Raw genomic sequence first — 20,613 nt, 5'->3', positions numbered from 1 at the left:
TAGTGATGTTAGGGTTGTGAAATTAATTATTTTAGCTTGAAGATCGTTAATTGGTCGAAAATTGATTCAAATTTTGGCTCGGATCGAAATAAACAAGCCATGTTTTGAGCAAAATATTTGGATCGAATTTTTTTCAAGCCGATCTTGAGCCGACCCAACTCGGGAAATCGAAATGTTAACAACCCTATCCTGCTTGTTGTCCAGCCATCGGACAGCCCTACACCCCACTCCCCTCGCACCCACCAACTTCTCATTACCCTTCTGGCTTTCCTCAAGCTATCCAGCAACATGCCAACTTTCCCAAGCTGCCCCCAAACCTACCACTAACAGCTTTCAGTTTCCACCACCTCCAACAAAAACCCACCACCTACAAACCCCGCCTTTGTGTTTGTGTCATTGTTTCTCCAATTTCAAGCGTCTTTGACTGTAAGCCTATTTGCTTTTGAGACATAACATTTGCTTTCCTTATTGTGATTTGGGTTAACTTTGGTATCAACTATTATCTATAATTCTACATTTCAAAAAAGCATAATGCATCAAAAAAAAGCAGTTCTGATATAGATCATCCAATCATTCACTGCATATACAGTATAAGTATGCTCTGTCAAGCAAAGTTGCGAACTTGAAAGTGTAACAAGAATATAAAGAATGAAAAATAAATAACTTCTAGGAATTATTGTGCTAACCTTCGCAGAAGAGATTTTGGATGATAATATTTTAGTTTCTTCCACGTCAATTGGAAACTCCATAGCTTTCGAGAGTATAACTTCCAGTTTTTCAATCTATCATAGATCATGTAACGAAATACACAAAGAAGCTTAATCCATTTTTTCATTCAAACTAAAAAAAACTGTGGCCATAATCATAATTAAAAAAATAGAAACTGTAAATTACAAAGCTTTGTAGAGTATAACCTATAGTTTGCCAATCGATCAAAGATCAAATAAACAAAGACAAAAAAGATTACTCCATTTTTATGTCCATACCAAAATTGTTAGCAATAGGCGGTATGAATTTAAAATAACTGGAGCCACAACCATAATTAAACGTATTTAAAAAACTAATATTTTAGCTTTCTGCACGTCAATTGGAAATTCCATAGCTTTGGAGAGTATAACTTCAAGTTTTCCAATCTATCATAGATGAAGTAAACAAATGCACAAAGAAGCTTAAACCATTTTTACGTTATGACTAGAAGTTTCAGCAGTAAGCAGCACATATCTGTAAAAATACGATAGCCAGAAACATAATGAAAAAAGAGAAACTGTAAACTACAAAGCATTGGACAGTATAACCTAGAGTTTTCCAATCTATCAAAGATAAGATAAACAAAGACACAAAAAAGATTAATCTATTTTTATGGCCAAACTAAATCTGTTAGCAATAGGCGGCACATATCTAAAAAAGCTGGAGCCAGAACCATAATTAAGAAAAAAGAAGGGAATAAGTAGCAGTCATAAATTATAGGAGAGCATATTAATTGAAACAGCACTATATTAGATTGCCAATTAAAACTTCATTTAAAGAATTAATGATCAATCATCAAACAAATCTGTAAAAAGGAAATCAAAGGCAAAAGGACCTCATCACCAGTGTTTAAAATAAATAAATAAATAAATAAAATGCAAAGACAGTACCAGAGAAAATTCAGCTTCAGGAAACTAAAAAGCATCGATCTCACTTACATCTAAGCAAGATGACAAAGCTTTTGTTATTTTACTAACCAACTTCCTCGCAACATCTGCATATCCCTGAAAAGTAAAAACTATAGCCATTGTGAAAATATTTGAAAAGAGTGTGAATATCTAAAAGAAATGTCAGAAACATAATTAAAAACCTTCAACTTGAGGAAACCCGGCTCACAACAGGGTATAGGATCAATGCTCAGAATCTCCTCAATTTGGTTTAATGATACTTTGTCTACTTTATCACTCCTCAATGAGAAGCAACTCTCTAGTCGAAATAGACAATCTTTTACACTGAGTGCCCACTTCTGAGCATCAATCAATTTACTGAAAACATGGCGCACCTGACAGAAATTCCAAGAGCAATAGAAATAATATAATTTTTAGTATGTTTATTCAGGAAACTGAATAAGCAATGGATGTATAACCATACTGGATCCATGTCATGCCCAGCCCAGAGAAATTGTTCAGCTTCATTCAGCATAGCAGCATAAGCATTATTCGAAAATGGAATCTCCAAAAGATTGCAAGCTTTGGAGAGCCAATCTTCTGCAAGTTCGACAAAAGTGACTTGCCCGTTTTTAACCTAAATATGAGACGTGGTTTCAGAGCCCAATACATCTATAAGAGAAAAGCAATTAATTTTCAGCAAAGAAAAATTTTTATTATTACATCATTTGAGAAGAAATCAAAAAAGAGACAGCATGTCAACATCAACAAGTTATTATGCTTCCTGCCTAGAAATACAGACATAGATGTTTAATCAAGGAATACAAGCCATGAGAATGCCACATCTCAAAAATAGTGTTAATATGCATTTAAAGCTGAATTACTGAATAAGATTAGCATATGTGCCTGTCGGTACATTGAAGATGATCGTCATTAAACTTTATTTGACTATGGTGGGCAACTTATGCATCTAAGATAATTGAACCTTTGGGGATAAAGCCTAAGTTGCACTTTCGCCAAATATCCTAGGATGCTAGGATTTGTAACTGTTGGCTCCACTAAGTGCTCCCACAACAATTTTGTGTTAGTTGCAATAGCTGTTGTAGTTTTTATTTGAGAAAGGATTGGTTGCTAGTTCATTAAATTCCAATTCTGACATAGAAAGGATATGATAATCTATTTTGCAATTTTTAACAATACAGATGAATTTTTTCGAATTCAAATTTATTGGATTGACTTTTTTGGCAATATAGTTCATTAGGCGAATATTATGACTGTGATCAAATCTCGGTATGTTATGAGTTTACAATTTTTTTTTTATTTTTTTTGCTGTAAAAAAGAATAGTGAGGGATTTAAGAAATCGCTCAACTGCTTAATAAAATTTCATATACAACTAAAGCATGTGTGTGATGGTTGAATATTAAGGAGTGAAACGTATATATTGATTGGCAACTGCCATAGCAAGTCTTCACATTATACCGATGAGATCTGAAACTTTTATTTGGTGAATTCTTCCCTTGCTACTTTTTATCCATTAGATTTATGATTAGTTTGCATATGTGATTGATAAGGTCAAACTTTTAGAATTTGCTGGTGTCACATTATATTGTAGCAGATTTCATGAATCCCAGATCACCAAATTTTTTATCTTTTTTATTTTTAAAGGCTGCATATATATGTGTGTGTGTGTGTGTGTGTGTGTGTGTGTGTGTGTGTGAAAGCCCAAAGGCTATTATATTAAATAGAAAATAGGATACAGATAGATTGTGTGGGAGAACCCAAACATGGCACCCTGCCCACACGATAATCACCACATCAAATGGTTCTAAAAAGGAAAAAATACAGAAAAATACATGAGAGACCTATGAAAAACCAAAAAGTGTTAAAATACGAAGTATCAGGTAGCTAGAGAATGACCCAATATAGATACATACACGTGTGCGCGTGTGTGTTCTTCTTAGCAATTAATTACGGGCCTTTACCAGTATTATGCATGTTAATATTTTAGCATTTTCATTATTTGTCTCCTAATGATAATAGTCATTTGTACGATTTGCATGCTTGGGTTGATTTGCATGAAAATCATAGGAAATGAAAAATTAACTATAAAAATCTAAAACTATACTTGACATACAAAAGAGATATATGAAATTTATATCAGTGAAAAGATAAAGTTATGCCCAAATCCTAATAGGATTCCTACTTGATATTTAAGAACTGGATAAGCAATAACATTTAAAATCACCAATCGCATTGGGATAAATGGTAATAAATTAAAAACCCTCGACATGTCTGCTATTTATCTTGCATGTATTTGATTCTACTTTATAAAGAAGTAGCTACCAATGAGATAATTCTCTTTTTTCATCCCTTATAGAGCCACATCTAACATGTTACCAAATAGCTCTATACATCTTATGATAAAATTATGTCAACTGTTGATAGTGAATATCAGACATATCTTCTAAATTGACATGACAAAATAACTTGTGTGGTTCATGAATTAGCTTACAAAAAGCACAACAGCTATGCGTAGATTTATTTGATAAATACCAAATGCTCCATTTCTTAAAAAATAAATTTTCATCTAAAATGTCTCAGATCTAAAAGGATCTACTTGTCAGAAACACAAAATATGTGCATTAAGAAAAAACATTTGATGATATAAGCATTGTTACTACTTTAATGTTTTTATTTTTCATTTTTTTTTTAATTTTATATTGTACCATTTTGGGGTCTATAGTGATAATCACTATAAACAAAAGGTTCTTCTATTTAATGATTGTGTTGGTTTGGTTCATTTGATATTTGCCGCTGGTTCTCTAGTTCACAGCAGCTAATCCAATTGGTTTAATACTGGTTCCCTGCAGCCATGGTTTTGGTGTAGTTCTCTGCCATGCAGCTCAATGTTAGATCTTTAGCTGTTTCTTCCATGTTGTCATTGTCCACAGACTCTTTTCAATGGATGGGGCAGCTAGTCTATTATTAGGGGTGTAAACGAGCCGAACACGAGCGAGCCCAGGCTCAGCGCATGTTTGACTCGTTAAAAAATATCACTGTTCGTGTCCAGTTTGTTTATATTTCGAACACAAAAAGTGTGTTTGTGTTCGACTCGCTTGCTCAGTGAGCCGAACACGAGTTGTTCACGAACAAAAAGTCGTTTTGACAACCCTAATCTCACAGCGGTAGAATGTTAAGGGTTGGGGCAAGATTTAAATCTTATGGTTTATATTAAATCATAATTTAATATATTTTTATTTTATTTTTTTAATTAATTATCTTAATTGATTATAAAACTTTGTAATTTTGTGGTTAGTTAAATTTTTTAAAAATAATACTCATCAATATATATATATATATATATATTAAAAAAAGCGCAAGGGTTAATATATTAAAGAGAAATGATACAGATATGTTTTATGAGTGGGTCCAAAAATAAACATCCAACCCACACGGTACAACACACACAAAAAAAGTAAAAAAGGGTACATATAAAAATAAAAAAATGCCCAAAACCACCAGGGCGCAGAAGAAGTGAGGTTCATTTATAGCAGGAGCCACCAAAACATTATATTAAATTCATAGATTCATTGTTCCACTAATCGCTCTTCCCTGTTACTGCTTACTGGAAGCATCATTTGCAATTATTGTTAATAGTACCAGCAGAATGTTTGGGGAAGGCTAGAATGCAAATTTGTTACCCTTCAGTCTCCGACATCGTAGCAGCACTGAAAAAAATTCACTGATTTTCTTGCAAATTCTGGCATTATTAATGGATACGAGGCTTTGAAAATTTTCACGGTTTGCTTGTTTGATTTTACATTGCAGCTGATTTCGTGAATCCATGATCCAATAGATTTAAGATTCTAACGCTATTATCTGAATTTGGAATTTTAGAGGCTACAAATTTTGTGTTTATTTCATGATTAGATAATAAATTATTTTATCTATAAAAATAAATAATTTCAAAAATAAGCACAAAGTATGCATAAAGGAGTTGCAAGGAATACAGTGCCAGCCACATTAAACAAATTTAAAATAATAATCCACGTATCCATGTCCCTACAACAAGCAATTATTTCTGCATCTACAACTGAAATGACTTTTAGGACGAAGCAAAAGGTAAAGGAAGAACGTGTAATAGCAATTATTAGTTCATATTTAAGTAAATTTTTGAAAAAGCATAAAACTCGGAATATTCAGAACTCAATGCCAGATAGGACTTGAAACCATCCCAAGATGACGCAAGTTCCAAGATTAAAATTAAGAAATTTCCAACTATTTTCCTCCAGTGAGTAAATTACTACTTCAAAAAAAATCGTCGTCTTAGCTGAATTCAGCATGCAACTCTACCAAATAAACCACTTGAAAAGGGATGCAGATCCACATTTCCAGGCAGATTGTCCATTAAAAAGCAATCAATACCTACGTAACACTTACAAAATCAACATGATCAAATTATAATTTTCTTTGACACAATAAAAGATAAAAATTATCAAGATCAAAAAAATAAGGTCAACAAACAAAAGTAATAAGAACATTAAATGGAAAAAAAGGCCCTATCTGTAAAGAATATATTCATGATCATAAAGCCTCACTCCTAATATTGAACTTATCTTCTGTAAGAACTAAAAAGTTAGTTCAATAGCATGGAAAGAAATAGAACGATCTCCTCTCAATATAAAAGTTAATTTCAGTAGGTAACTGAAGGGGAAAAAAAAAATCAACAAAGCATGAAGAGTAAATAAAAATAACACGTATGGAGAGCAAAAACCATAGCTCCCGAACATACTGACGAAAACCATCAAAAACATGTCAAGCACACACGGAAATGAGAGCATATGATAAGCATTCCATTATTTTTAAAAAAAATTATTTGTTTGATAAGTTTATCAAAATTATAAAAAAAAATACATCAAAAAAAGTGACCTCTTCTTTATAAATTACTGCAAAGCGCCATTCTTTAGAGGCTACAAAATTTTATTAACATCAAAACACACTACAAAGTAAGATGGAAGAAAAGCAAGTAACAGAACTGAGATAGAGAATAGATAACATAAGAAGTAAAATGCTCATAAAAGTTAAAATAATGGTCCAGCATAAACCTTCTTTATAATAGTAATTGAACTTTGGGGAGAGAATATATTCTGCCGAGAATTTTTAAGGTAAGGATTCTTGAGAGACGTCATATGAGATATGGAAGGAGTCATTGATATCAAGTCATCAAGTTCTGCAAGAGAGTAACGATATAGAAGGCGATGTTGGCTTGAATCACATTCACAAAGATGCTTCCAATGCTGCACAAAGATAAAATCATGTCATCAAAGTTTTCTGGATTATACAAGATCACTTAAGAAAATACTGCATTAAATTAAAAAAATGCAGTTTCCATAGTCAGGTTAACAGGAATTAACGTGAAAAAGTTTCATAAGAAAATTGGATAAGAGAGGTTGCTACAGAATGATCATAACAATAAATAATTTCCACAGAAAAAAAAAAGCATACAATAAATTTAAGGGGCCGTTGGGGGTAACTTATGAATTTTGTGTTTTTTTTTCATTTTTATTTTATTTTGTATATACTTTCACTTAAAATAAAATATGTTTGATATGTTATGGCATGTTTAGTTATTTTAAAAAGCAAGCTAATTTAATTTTGCACACAAAAAATAAAAACATGCGAAAAAAAAAATATTAAACAAACATGCTTTTAAAACAAAAGCAAAAATTAAAAACAAACAAGATCCTATACAACCACTAAGTCATTCTATGAATAAAACCGATAGAATGTACAAGACTAGTAGTTTACAATTGCGAAGTGAATTTTTTTTTTCTTATGTCTCAATTGATAGCATATGTTACATATTTATATGCACTCATCTCTCTATAGATTAGGAATATGTCTAATATAAAAAAGATCATGTAATTAAATCTCCTCCAATTGAGTTACCTAATATCAGGCGTCATAGTATACAAACCTTAGATTTAATACTTTCCATAACACTCCACCTCAAATTGGATCAAACATATTTATCATGCCCAACTTATTATAGATATAAGTGATCATTGCTCTATTAAGGGCATTTATAAAGATGTCCCATTGTTGTTCTCCAGTCTTTACATGAGCTATAGAAATCAAATTTTGTTAAATTCATTTAACGAACAAAATGACAATCTATCTCAATATGCTTAATTCATTCATGGAAGATAAGCTTTGAAGCAATCTGAATTCCGGCTTGATTATCACACTACAACTTTACCAGAGCTGCCAACTTAAAACCCATTTCAATCAGGAATTGTGAGACCTCGTCAATTCACTCAAAGAGTGTCATTGCTTGATACTCAAATTACGCACTCGATCAGACACTACATTTTATTTCTTACTCTTCCAGAAGACCAAATTACCACCAACAAAAACATAATATCCAGTAATGGATCTTCGATCAGTATTAAAACTTACCCAATCTGCACCAAAAAAAAATCAATATTTTTATGCCCCTGATTCTGATATAGAATCTCTTTTCCAGGAGCTCCTTCGAGGTAACATAGTATATGTTCCAGAGTTGATCAATGATGGACAATGGGAGGATGACATGAACTAACTTCTAGTGCTAACTGAGCATGCAATATCGAGGTGAGTCACTGTGAGGTAAATTAACTTTTCCACTAAATTCCTATATTGCTTGGGATCATTAAAAGATTATCCATCCTTGGTAAGTTGTCAATTAGAACAGTATCATAGTAATGCATGGTTTGACTCCTAATTTTTATGTTTCTGGTAGCAAATCTAAACATACTTCCATTGAGACAGAAAAATACCCTTCTTGCTCCTTAATACCTCAATCCCCAAAAAGTATATTAAGGAACCCAAAACCTTAGTGTTAAACTAATTTTAAAGAAATGATTACAATGATACAATTCTCTGCACATCACTTCCATTAATTATAATGTCATCAACATACAAACTACCAACAGAATGATACCATAAGCAAATTGATTGTAGAATCCAGTGTGATCACTTTTACTCTTATGCATCCCAAATTCTATTATTGCTTGACTAAATCTTTAAAACCATGCCCGAAGGGCTTTGCTTCAATCCATATAGTGACTTCAAAAAATGAAATACTTTCCCAGGCTCCCCTAAAGCAACAGACCCAGAAGGTTGTTTCATGTATACCACTTCTAAAAAATCACCATGCAGAAAGGCATTCTTCACATCAACTGGTGTAGTGGCCATTGTTCATTGCAGCCAAAGACAACAAGAGGCGAACCAGAGTCAATTTAGCCACAGGATAGAATGTGTTCAAGTAGTCAATTCCATAAATTTGTGCATAGCCCTTAACAACCAACCGACCTGTGAGAGAATATACAGATCCATCAAAATGAAACTTAACCACAAAGACCCATTTACAGCAACAGCCTTCTTACCATAAGATAATTCAATTAGTTCTTAAGTTTCAGTTTCAGTTTCAGTTGACTGTAATCTAGATACCTTCTAATTATTTTTTAGCAACTTCTAATAAGTTTTCTTTGTATGACCAAGTTCTTGGCAATACTAGCAAACTTCCCTCAAGCCATGATTTCTTAAATTTACAGTTCAACTTCCATAATTGCCCTAAGACTGAGATTTACTGATATCTGTATTTTTATGGCTAGCAAGAGCGCTAGGTTATTGCATGTGTGAGGCCTGAGAATTCGGATTAGTACGCAACACTCTAGTATAAGATTCCCTCAGAGTAGTAACTCTTGGATCTACGATTTGACACCTTCATATTGTCAGTTGGGCTAACTAGAAAACTCATAAAAGTCATTTACTCTCTTTGAACCTGCTAAGTCCGGACATCAGTACTAAAGAACAATAGTGCAATCAATTCTTCATAAACACGTTGAAAGTACATGTGATAGTGTTAACAGTTTGATCCAATTGTTCAACTCAAAAAAACTCTTGCATACATTAAAGATTCGAGAAATATTGTTCTTTCATAAAACATGAATGACAAGTCCTTCGTCGCATCATTTACACAGTCACAATGAGTAATATGACAATATTAATCAGATTCGATAGAGAGATGTATTTGTATCAGAAGATGGGCAACAATTCTCATCCATTCAAAGTAAGTCGGATCAATTTCAGTTGGGGGACTCAACAAAATATCTCTCTTGAAATATACTTCTTAAGTAGAGTCTGAAAGTTTTATTTCAATAAAAATAATTGATGTCATTTAAATTTTCATCTGAAATATTAGCCACCAAACCAAGCAAAATATATTTTTTGTTTCACGACCATGATTATCACCAATTATTCAAGCATATTGAATCCAACAATCTGATCCAAATGATTTCAACAAATCAATAAGTCCAATCGAACTTACGAATGAATATCATAACACGACGGCACGGACTGACATTTGACGGAGACGAAGATGGAGTTGAAGCTTTATTCGATCACGATCCTTTGGGAGACAAGAGCACAACCCTCCCCTTACAACAGCTAAAGACGATGTCGATGAGTTGCTTCCGAACGAAGATGTCGAAGACTAATTTGAAGTAGAAGAAGACGATGACAAACCGAATCACTTCTTGATGAAAACGAAGCCTGGCGAAGAAGTTCCGGCAATGAAGAAGTCGAACGATGAGCTTTCGGACCATGACGAAGCCGACGTTTGTTCTTCAATGTCTTAATCCCATAGTCTTCGAAGAGTGGTTCAGATGAACGGACGAAGCAGACGAACGATCCACACGAGCGGACGAAACAAATGAGCCAAAAAAGCGGTCAAAGCAGACAGGACGAACGAACCAAGCAAGAAAAAGATGTTTACCAAGTGATCCAAGCAAGCTATGCCCTAATCCTGTTGATGCAGACATAACAAACAAAGTTGACAAGAAGAATGACATCGACCGAGCGATCTAAACGTGCGATCTATACGATGCTAACAACGCCGAACAAACGAGCAATATAGACAAGGAATACCATTTGAAGTGAAAAACTTATTTTCTTTTCATTCCTCAACTGAAATCATATGTTACATATTTATATACACTCATCCCTCTATAGATTAGGAATCATCTAATATAAAAAAAAATATATTAGATCTCCTCTAATTAGATTACCTAATATCAAGCTTCTTAATATACAAGTTATCTAATATACAACCATTAGATGTAATACTTTCCAAAACAACAATAATCTACTAGTTAATCCATTTTGCACACCATTTCGATACAGTAAATAATATTAATAATAATAATAATAATAATAACAAATAAATAAATAAATAAAAGAGAATGTGGACTGTAACTTAAACAGAAACAGAATTAAAAGACAACTAGAAGTTTACACAAACATGGAAGTAGAAGTAAGATTAACAATGTTTCACAAGAATGTGAGTTTTATCTAAAAAGCAGAAACAATGTTGATATTCACACAAAGAAATCATGGCCAATATTGAGCACAAAAAAAATCACAGCAAGATGATAACTAGTTCATAATCTCTAGTATATACAACAGCTGAATCTGTAGATAACTTTTGAACTGTGCACGCGCTACCTTAAGGCAGACAAATGTAGTAGCCCTGCAACTGCAGGAAACGGCTGATAGATACAAATATTGTTGGCATATGATGCACGTATGATCCTGCAATATTTCAAGGAATTGCAATTTCATCAGAAGAAGGTTCAGAAAATCTTAGATATGAAAAGTCATGAAAATTCAATGAGACAAGCCATACCTCTTCAGTGCCAACATACATAGGATTTTTCTTTGCGGCCATCATACATGACCTGAAAACGCCATTTTTCCAAAGTTCTTCTCTAGTACTCTTCTCACTAATATATATCCTGTATAATTCTTCCTTCAGATGTGGCAAGGCTTTTCCATCACATGTACTCTGTAAAAGCTCACAAGAAAGAAACAGAAAAGAATTAAACTCAATGATGGAAACTGTAGGAAATACCTTTTATAGGCCAGAACAATTGCAAGTGTCTAAAATACATTGACTGAGTATAATTAAAAACAGCAAAAAAAGCTGAAATTAAAGTTCTGATCAATCAAATAGTATCAATAATCTATGAAAGGGCACATCAAACTGAAAAAATGTCAGAAAACCTCAACATCCTAGAGAATGTAAAACTACACAGACAGGAACATTAATTGAAGATGTGCGAGTCAATAAAGCAGGAGTCACAAATGAAATGGGTCTTCGGTTTTTCATCCATTTTAGTTGGTACCAAAACTTTCTGGTAAAAAAATTTATTTACAGCCAAGTTATTGTGTTAATTCATAGAGCAAAGCTTTTTATTCTCCTATGTGAGTAATGAAGCATGAACAATTCCAAAACCTGAAAGAAAACGTCCACTCACATATAATGAAGTACAAGGCACTCACATCAACATTAAAATCCTTAAAAAAACAAGAAAGCCAACAACCTATGTTAGAGCACAATGCAAATATGTGGAATAGTTTTCACAGTTCTGCAGATTTAAAATGTTCTGAAGCTTTGATGTCAACAACAATAGATTGTGATATCTAAATTTTATCAGTATGATGATGCCAGAAAGGATGTCAATTTCTTAATTAAGGCACGTCAAGGTTTAGTTTCTTTAATTAGAAATTTATGATAGCTGCAAGTTGGTGATCTGAAGCCGGGCTTATTTAGAAATTTATGATAGCTCCAAATTCCATACGGCTTATTTGGGATCATTTTTGTCTTTTTATTTCTACTTTTGATTTATAAAAATGTTTCTTTGGTGAATTTTTTGTAGGTTTTTATTTTTGTATTTAAATAAAATTAGCTTGTTTCTAAAAACACTCAAAACAAATAAATGTTGATTTGAGTGCCATTAAAAACAACTATAAAAGGTCATATCATACTACATATGTTTAGTTTTAAATCAAAACATAAGCAAAACAAAATAAAAATAAAAAACAAAAATTAAAAAAACTTAAAAGCGATCCCAAATGACCCCTCAGGCAATGCAGCTCATAGCATTAGCTCACTTCGCGGATGCGTAATCAATGAAATATGTGAACTTATCTATAGGAATTTTCAATAGGAAGACACTGTAATACTCATATAAGCAAGCAAACGCAGAAGCTTTCAAAGCTCGAAATCAGCTCAGTTTAAAGTTAATTCAAAAGACTTTACCTTCCTTAAAGAGCATTATTTAGAATCGGGTAGATGAAAGAAAGTTTAGTAAATCTGGCAAGAAAAATGGTAGTTGAGGGAGAGAATTCGCCATTTATATTCAGTCGACAAAAATATGCACATTAGTTTAAAGCCTTTTAGTCCTGCAGTTAATTGAAGGGTTGAGAATTGTTAGCGAAAACATTAAATAGGAAGCTTGCATATTAGGTAGCCTAATTAAAGAAGATGATCTTTTATATTAAGTATATTCCTAATCTATAGAAATATGAGTGTCTATAAGTATGTAACATATGATTCCAATCAAGGAATAAGAAGAAAGGAAGTTTTCCTCACATGGTATCAGGCTACACAACTCCCTTCTTCCGCATCGTTCCCCGCACACAAGTGCGGCCTTGACCGCGTCGATTGTCTTCGTCGACGTCGATCGTGGCATCGTTCGTCATCAACCTACATTGCAACGTTCGTCAAAGATTCATCATCGATCTTCTACAACTTCATTATCGTCGGCTTCTTATGTGACTTTTTCGATCGTCTCCTGTCCTTGGCAGCAATGAATAATTGTCACCTTCCACGAACTGAATGTGAAGAATGTTTTTATTTATGGTGATTTGTTTGAAGAGATATAAATGGAGCAACCTCTTGAGTTTGTTGCTCATAGGGTGTCTGAGAAAGTATGTCGTCTTCAGAAGTTTCTATATGGATTAAAGAAAAGCCTTCAAACATGGCTTCAAAAATTTAGCCAAGCAGCAGAAAAATTTGGGATGCATAAAAATAAAAGTGATCACACAATGTTCTATAAGCAAACCGCTTCAGGAATCATTCTATTAGTGGTTTATATTGATGATATTATTGTTACTAAAAAAAATTTGTAAGGAATCTTATCATTAAAATCATTTACTCAAAATTAATTCTACACTAAAAATTTGGGATCCTTGAAATACTTCTTGTGAATTGAGATATCAAGGAGCAAGAAAACAGATATTTTTCTATCTCGACGAAAGTATATGTTGAATTTGTTAGCAAAAACTGGAAAATTAGGGGTCGAACCATGTCATACTCTGATACATCCTAATCAACAACTTATCAAGAATGGAGAATTTTTAATGATCCTAAATGGTATAGGAAATTAGTGAAAAAATTAAACTACCTCACAGTAACTCAACCAGATATTGCGTATTCAATTAGCACTACAAGTCAGTTTATGCCTTCCCCCACTGTCCATCAATGGTCAGCTTTGGAGCAAATATTATGTTACCTCAAGAGAGCTCCGAGACAAATTATATCAGAATAATGGTCATAGAAATATTATTGATGTATACTGGGCAAGCTTCAAGATTGATGGAAGATCCATTATTGGATGTCGTAAGAAATAGAATGTAGTGTCACGGTCTAGTGTTGAATATGAGTATCGAGCAATGGTAAAAGCTTCGAGTAAATGATGTGGTTCTTTCAATTCCTGACTGAAAAGGTTTTTATGATGACTATTCCAGCAAAGTTGTGTGATAACTAAGTTGCAATTCATATTTTTTCTAACCATGACTTCCATAAACGAACGAAACACATTGAGATATATTGTCATTTTGTTCGTGAAAAGATTCAACAAAATTTGATCCCTACAACTCATGTAAAGACTACGGAAAAACTAGGAGACATCTTCACAAAGACCCTCTTAATAAAGCAAAAGTGATTTATATTTATAAAAAGTTGGACATGATCAATATCTATGCTCCAACTTAAGGGGGGGTGTTATGAAAAATGCTAAACATGAAGCTTACATATCAGGTAAACTAATTACAGAAGCTTTAACATCAAATATTTTTCTATTAGCTATATTCCTAATCAGTTGATAGAGGAGTGTCCATAAGTATATAACACATGATTTCAATTAGGGCATAACAAGAAAAGAAGTATTCCTCACAAGAAAACAAAGGATTAAAAAGCATGAAAACAGCTCGACTTAAAGTTAATTGGAATTACTTTATCTTTCCCTAGAAAAGGGTAGTTAAAAGAAATATTAGTATATCTCGCAAAGAGAATGATAGTGAGAGAGAGAATTCGTTGTTTCTATTCATTCAACACAAATATGCCTTTTAGTTTAAAGCCTTATAGTCCTGCAGTTAATTGATGGGTTCAGAATCAAGCAGCCTAGTCTCTAAAATTGGGGTTGAACCACTTTACCCTTAGGGATACTAGATGGATACATAAGAACATTTATGCTATAAATTTAGTGTTTTCAAAGGTCTAAATCAAGCAAACAGATTCGTGCAAATGTCTTTGAGCTTGATGTTGGAGAAGATCCAAGTTAGACTGCTAATTAAAGCCTAGAGATAGAGGTTCATTCACTTAAGCTTGATTGAAGGGTTACCACATATCTTAAGGTGATCCAACAATGCAAATTCAAAACTACTTGAGTTGTCCTATCACCAATATACAAAATTCGTGTAAGCATGAAAAATGCATGTCACTTAGAAATAACCAAACCCATCCCACGAGCTTCCTCAATATGATGTAAAGACCAAGGAGTAATTTTTCTCATGGCAGATTAAATTTAGCTAAATATATTTTTTTTATATTAGATAAGGGTATATTTAGCTTTAGAATGAAGACTTCCTATAGATAAAAAACCCAAGAATTAAATAATTCTCCAAATTAAGGAAGTTTCATGTGTTTGCAATTTAAGCTTAAATATGATATTTAGGCTTGAACTTAATTTAATGGAGAACGTCTTAGTGACGCAACCAAACACCATTAAGTTCCCACAATTTTAACAACCTAAATATATTGACGGACATGGCATACAACATCAAAGGGCTTTAACCAGTTATAGTCAAGGAGTCTGATTAGTAATTGTGGGTTGCCTCCATTCAAGTATCCCAAGCAAACAGGGATGGACAAGCATGTCAAAGCCATGATTTTGAGATTTAAATCGACTTATTTTAGGGTTAGGAAGTTTTCCTACCATTTTTCATTGAATATATTAGAGACGGAAAGCATGGTTGCTTGTACCTAAGAGGCACCAGAAATAACCAATAAGAGGTTGACATGTATGTCAAAGCCATGATTTTGAGATTTAAATTGACTTATTTTAGGGTTAGGAAGTTTTCCTACCATTTTTCATTGAATATATTAGAGACGGAAAGCATGGTTGCTTGTAGCTAAGAGGCACCACAAATAACCAATAAGAGCTTGTCAACCAGTTTCATTATGACAAGGAGAAGCGAGTTTGAGACGAAGTGATTCATTGGTAGCTCTACGTTTGATTGGCAGGCAAATCAGAGTGACAATTGGCATGAATTTAATTTGGGATGGAGCTTATATTCGATGAAGGGCATGGGAAATAAGCATACTTTGACAAGCTAGTCAGCTTTGTGTTGACCCATTAAAAAGATAGGAGTATCAATAAATGACCCACCCCGAACCTGACTTGAAAAATCTAGAATGGAGTTGATTCACTATTCAATTGGATTGAGTCAAAATGGTGGACCAGATTATTATTCAAGTCAATTTGGGGTTAATCCAAATATGACCATTTTATTCATGTTTAGGCTAGAAGGACTCATATTAGGTTAATTGGGGTTAAAAATGTCATATTTAGGTTAATTGAGTTGTTTTGATAAAAAAATTTTATATGGTACATAAAATAAATAAGTTACACATGCTAGATTTTGGTTAGATGAGATCAAGTCAACTATTTTGACAAAACAAATAGATAATAATCCGATCAAAGTATATTAGAGTCAAATCAAGTTCGAATCAAATCTAAACCCAACCGATCAACAAGAATTAAACCCCTATTAATAGGGTTGGCTTGATATGCTTCCTAGCTACATATTGACCAAAATAATTAGGATGGGGCTTACATCATTTGAAAGGCCCAAAAGAAAGTCTTAAAAACTCAAGAAAAATAATGTCTAAGGTTGGAACTAATAATCTCAAGGGCTAAGAAAGCCCACAAATTATGGCCTATCCAAGTAGGTAAGGTGACTGAATAAAGTATATTAGTTACGGGCTTGATGGGTTTGTATCGAACTCTGATTACTTGTGTTTGAGCTTATATTAATTTGAAAGCATATAAGTACGACTCACGACTTTGGGGATGAAACAGGCCTCGAAAATTTAATTCAAATCTTTATCATGTCCTATAGAGTTTATAAAAATAAAAAATGATGAAAATTATGGGAAGACAAGTTTGTAGTTAAAATAACCACTAGATTTGATCTATACGAAAAAAATGAATCAATTTTAACTTAGTCAAGAGAATAATTAATGTGTTCAAATTAAATTAAACAGAAGTCCTCAACCCATGGAGAAATGTACTGACGATTAGTTGGTGGTTGGTTAGTCGGGAGCCACAAAGATTTAAGAACACGTTTTAGCCCTTTGAATGAAACGTGTCACATATATAAGCTTATGATGGATTAAGTTGAGACAAAGGGTCTGTCTATTTCAGACTTAGGCCCCAATTGGGATAGCTTTTTAAGTGCTTTCTGTTTTGGAAAGAACCTAATGGGTTGTTTGGGGAGCGACATTTTTGGTGCATTTCGGAAATTTACATCGCCAAAACAACATTTTACAGATGGCAAATTCATTGTGTTCCGAGGTGAGCTCCGCATCCTAATACAAAAAAAAGTCGTTGCACCAATAAAACCCTGATATATTAACGTCGCGTCCCTTAGGGTTTTTCTTCCGTGTCGCTGGCTAAATCTCTATGCATGCAAACTCTTCCCCATCGTTATTGTTGCTTTTGTTCTTCTATATATACCTCTATAATTCTTATACACTTTGTTGCTTGGTTAATCTTCTGCATTTTTTAAATATGACGAGTGTTTTATCAATCAATCTATGTGACTAGTATTTAAGGGCTTGGGGCATTTCTTCCCCGTCGCTGGATTTTCAGAATATGAATAGCACTATACATGATTTTTTTTTTTTTTTTTTTTTTTTTTTTTGAGTTGAGTGTATTCCAAGCTATGTTTTTCGAATTTATGGATTGAGCTTTTGATTGAAAATTTTATGCGCTTAATATGGTTTTCAATGGATTGCTCTAGTTTTGGTTAAAGTTGTAGGCTTTAGTTAGATGGGTGGTATTTTAGCATATATTTGGAAGATCTACTTCCATACTGCTCAACTATTATCCATTTGCATACCTAACATCTCAGCCTCAATTTCTACATACATGAGACATTTCATATGCATGAGAATATGTATTTCACTTATGTTTGTTTCATTTACACATGCTTTTATGGATTACATCCCATAACATAAATCAGACATATTATGCGTGATATTAATTATTAGTAAATATGAAAATTTTGGTGTGAAATATGTGAATACATAAGAATTGTGTGCTATGTATGTGCATGCCCCTAAGAAATATTTGAGCATATGGAGTTTAACAGTTAAACTAAAAGAGTTATATAATGTGTTATGACGCAAGCATTCATAAGCTATCTTTGCATTTCAAGTTTTGTGTTATTTATTTTTGTTAAGTGATGCATAACTTTTAAAGTAATATTTTAGACTTAAGACTTTTTTTGTAATATTTTGAAATTAAGTTATGGTGTTCTGTTTATTCCGCAAGGGCATCATAGTCTTTATTTAAGAAACAGCTACATCAGTGCAATCAAAGCAAAAAGCGCAAAGTGATGTGCAAGGCTTTATTTTTGCTTCAAAATACAAAGCACATGGCATAGTGACGCCTTTAATAACCACAGCGTTGTATAGTTGTATAAAATTATTAATGTATAAATTTATTCATGAGCACTTCTAAAATTAAAAATGTAAAATATGATTTAAAATTTTCATATAAAAGAGAAAAAAATGTTGTAAAATACTTAACGTGAAAACTAACATTGAAAATGAATCTGCAAATTAAAAGTTCAAACAATTTCAACTAGTTTACTGCAAAAATTAAAAACTAAAATATTGCCAAAAAAATCTTTTAACTCAATAGAATATAAATTTTAAAGCATAAATCAAATAATAAAGTCTCATATTTCATCAAATAAGCTAAAATAAATTAGTAGTCTTCATCATCTCTTTCATTTACATAATCTCTTTCTCTTTCAGATAGAATTTTTTCATCTTCAATTTTTTTCTTACTCTTCTTCTAAATAAATTTCATTTGCTCTTACTAGCACAAAAGAAGCACATACATGTTGAGCTGAACTCATCAGCATTGTAGATGATCCCCTTTTTTTTGTCCGACTAAATCTTACAAATCATCTTCGATCAACTTTTCCTTAAGCCACTCCACTTTCTGCCCAAGAGAGATCTTCATCACCAAATTAATCCTCACTAACATGCCCCATTTCTTCAACAAACCACTCACAAGTTTCATCAGTTGAATTCAAATTAGTCGGAACAATACTATCTTAAATTGAATCTCCTTTTTAAAACTTGATTGTATTTGATGAAGACTATAACATTTCAGCACCTTTGCTCCAGCTGATTTCTCCTCTTCAAATGAATTTTCAAAAAAATGATTAAACGAATGCATAAAATATATAAGTTATTTAGTATGCTACAAATACATAAATTATTAATATACTCGAAGACCCTCCAATTTCTCTCACAGCTTGTTGCACTGCAGTTCAATCCTAATATTTTGACACACAAATTTTGCAAAGTGGAATTTGATGCATCAAACATCTCCTACCACTTCGTCATTATAATTATGATGTCATATTAAAAAAATTATATTAATTAAAGATTAAAAAATAAATTAAAATTTTAACTAATAGTATCTGAAGCTTTCTTAACTCTTTTACTGATGGCATACTCAATTGCAAAAAGATCACAAGAATAATTATAAATAGATAATTTTTTATTTATTATCAGTCTATCATTTAGATCTTCCACTAGCCTACTAATAACAACATATACACCTTCCATCAATGGTGCATTTAATTGTATCTTATTCTTAAAAAAAATTATGGATTAAGATAATATCTAGCTTGATGCATTTGTTGTCGGAGCTGACACTTCCATCAGTTATCAATAATATAGGAAATTTGCTCATATTTCCTTTTATCTATTCTACATGTATCATTAATTACATACTTGATTTTGTTCTTTGCAACATAAATACAACCCCTAAATGTCACTTATCACTATCAACTAATCTTAATATCTTCACACTTGAACATATAACTTTTAAAGTATAAGTAACGCCATTTCCAAAGCAAGTTTTAAGGATGATCTCCTTAGCTTTGTTTTTCCTTTTTAATCAATCCTAAATCTTAGACTTATTTCAATCTTCTAAAACAAACATGCAACTTAAACTTTCTTTTTTGCTTATATATGTTGGTGAAACTAAAAAATGAAATTGCAAAACGAGTGATGTTTAGTCTCACCAATTCTGCACTTGTATATTTTCTCATTATGTTCAAAAAAAGTCCATGATTATATATATATATATATATATATATATATTTATTTATTTAAATAAGAATGGTCATCTTTCATGCACCTAAAAATTCGAATACAACACCCAATATTCTGGGGGAATCGAAACACAGACCAGAGGGGACTTACAACTAACAAGCAGATGTCCGATCAACTGATTTGAATACGCGGCGCAAATATATATATATATATATATATATATATATAAAGACACACACACACATACATACATACAGTTTACTCCAAAGCTTCTAATCGTTTTTTTCACCTCACCAATCTTTCCAATATCCTTTTAACATAAGATCAATAAAATGTGCCGCACATAGATATATGCATCTTTTTCTCCATTATCAATTGACCTAAATAAAAAAAAGTGTTGAAAATCTTTAATCTTAAGAAAACTAAAATATATATACATTTAGTTGCAA

General features: G+C 32.5%; 1 protein-coding gene across 1 annotated transcript in view; it reads right to left on the bottom strand.

Annotated features, from left to right (window-relative positions):
* Window positions 1-20,613, bottom strand: part of LOC110018573 (lysine-specific demethylase 5B) — a 119,966-nt gene that overhangs the window by 67,112 nt on the left and 32,241 nt on the right. Inside the window, exons 6-12 of the mRNA XM_020715922.1 lie at window positions 11,363-11,521; window positions 11,182-11,268; window positions 6,741-6,932; window positions 2,119-2,271; window positions 1,838-2,029; window positions 1,686-1,751; window positions 687-782 (exon numbers count right to left, since the gene is read on the bottom strand). Of these exons, the coding sequence (XP_020571581.1) occupies window positions 687-782; window positions 1,686-1,751; window positions 1,838-2,029; window positions 2,119-2,271; window positions 6,741-6,932; window positions 11,182-11,268; window positions 11,363-11,521 (945 nt within the window). The remainder of the gene's footprint in view (window positions 1-686; window positions 783-1,685; window positions 1,752-1,837; window positions 2,030-2,118; window positions 2,272-6,740; window positions 6,933-11,181; window positions 11,269-11,362; window positions 11,522-20,613) is intronic.

This window comes from Phalaenopsis equestris, unplaced genomic scaffold (genome assembly GCF_001263595.1).
Source record: "Phalaenopsis equestris unplaced genomic scaffold, ASM126359v1 Scaffold000025, whole genome shotgun sequence".
NCBI classification, from domain to species: Eukaryota; Viridiplantae; Streptophyta; class Magnoliopsida; order Asparagales; family Orchidaceae; genus Phalaenopsis; species Phalaenopsis equestris.
The sequence above is the reverse complement of the archived record's forward strand: the minus strand, read 5'-3'. Positions and strand labels throughout refer to the sequence as shown.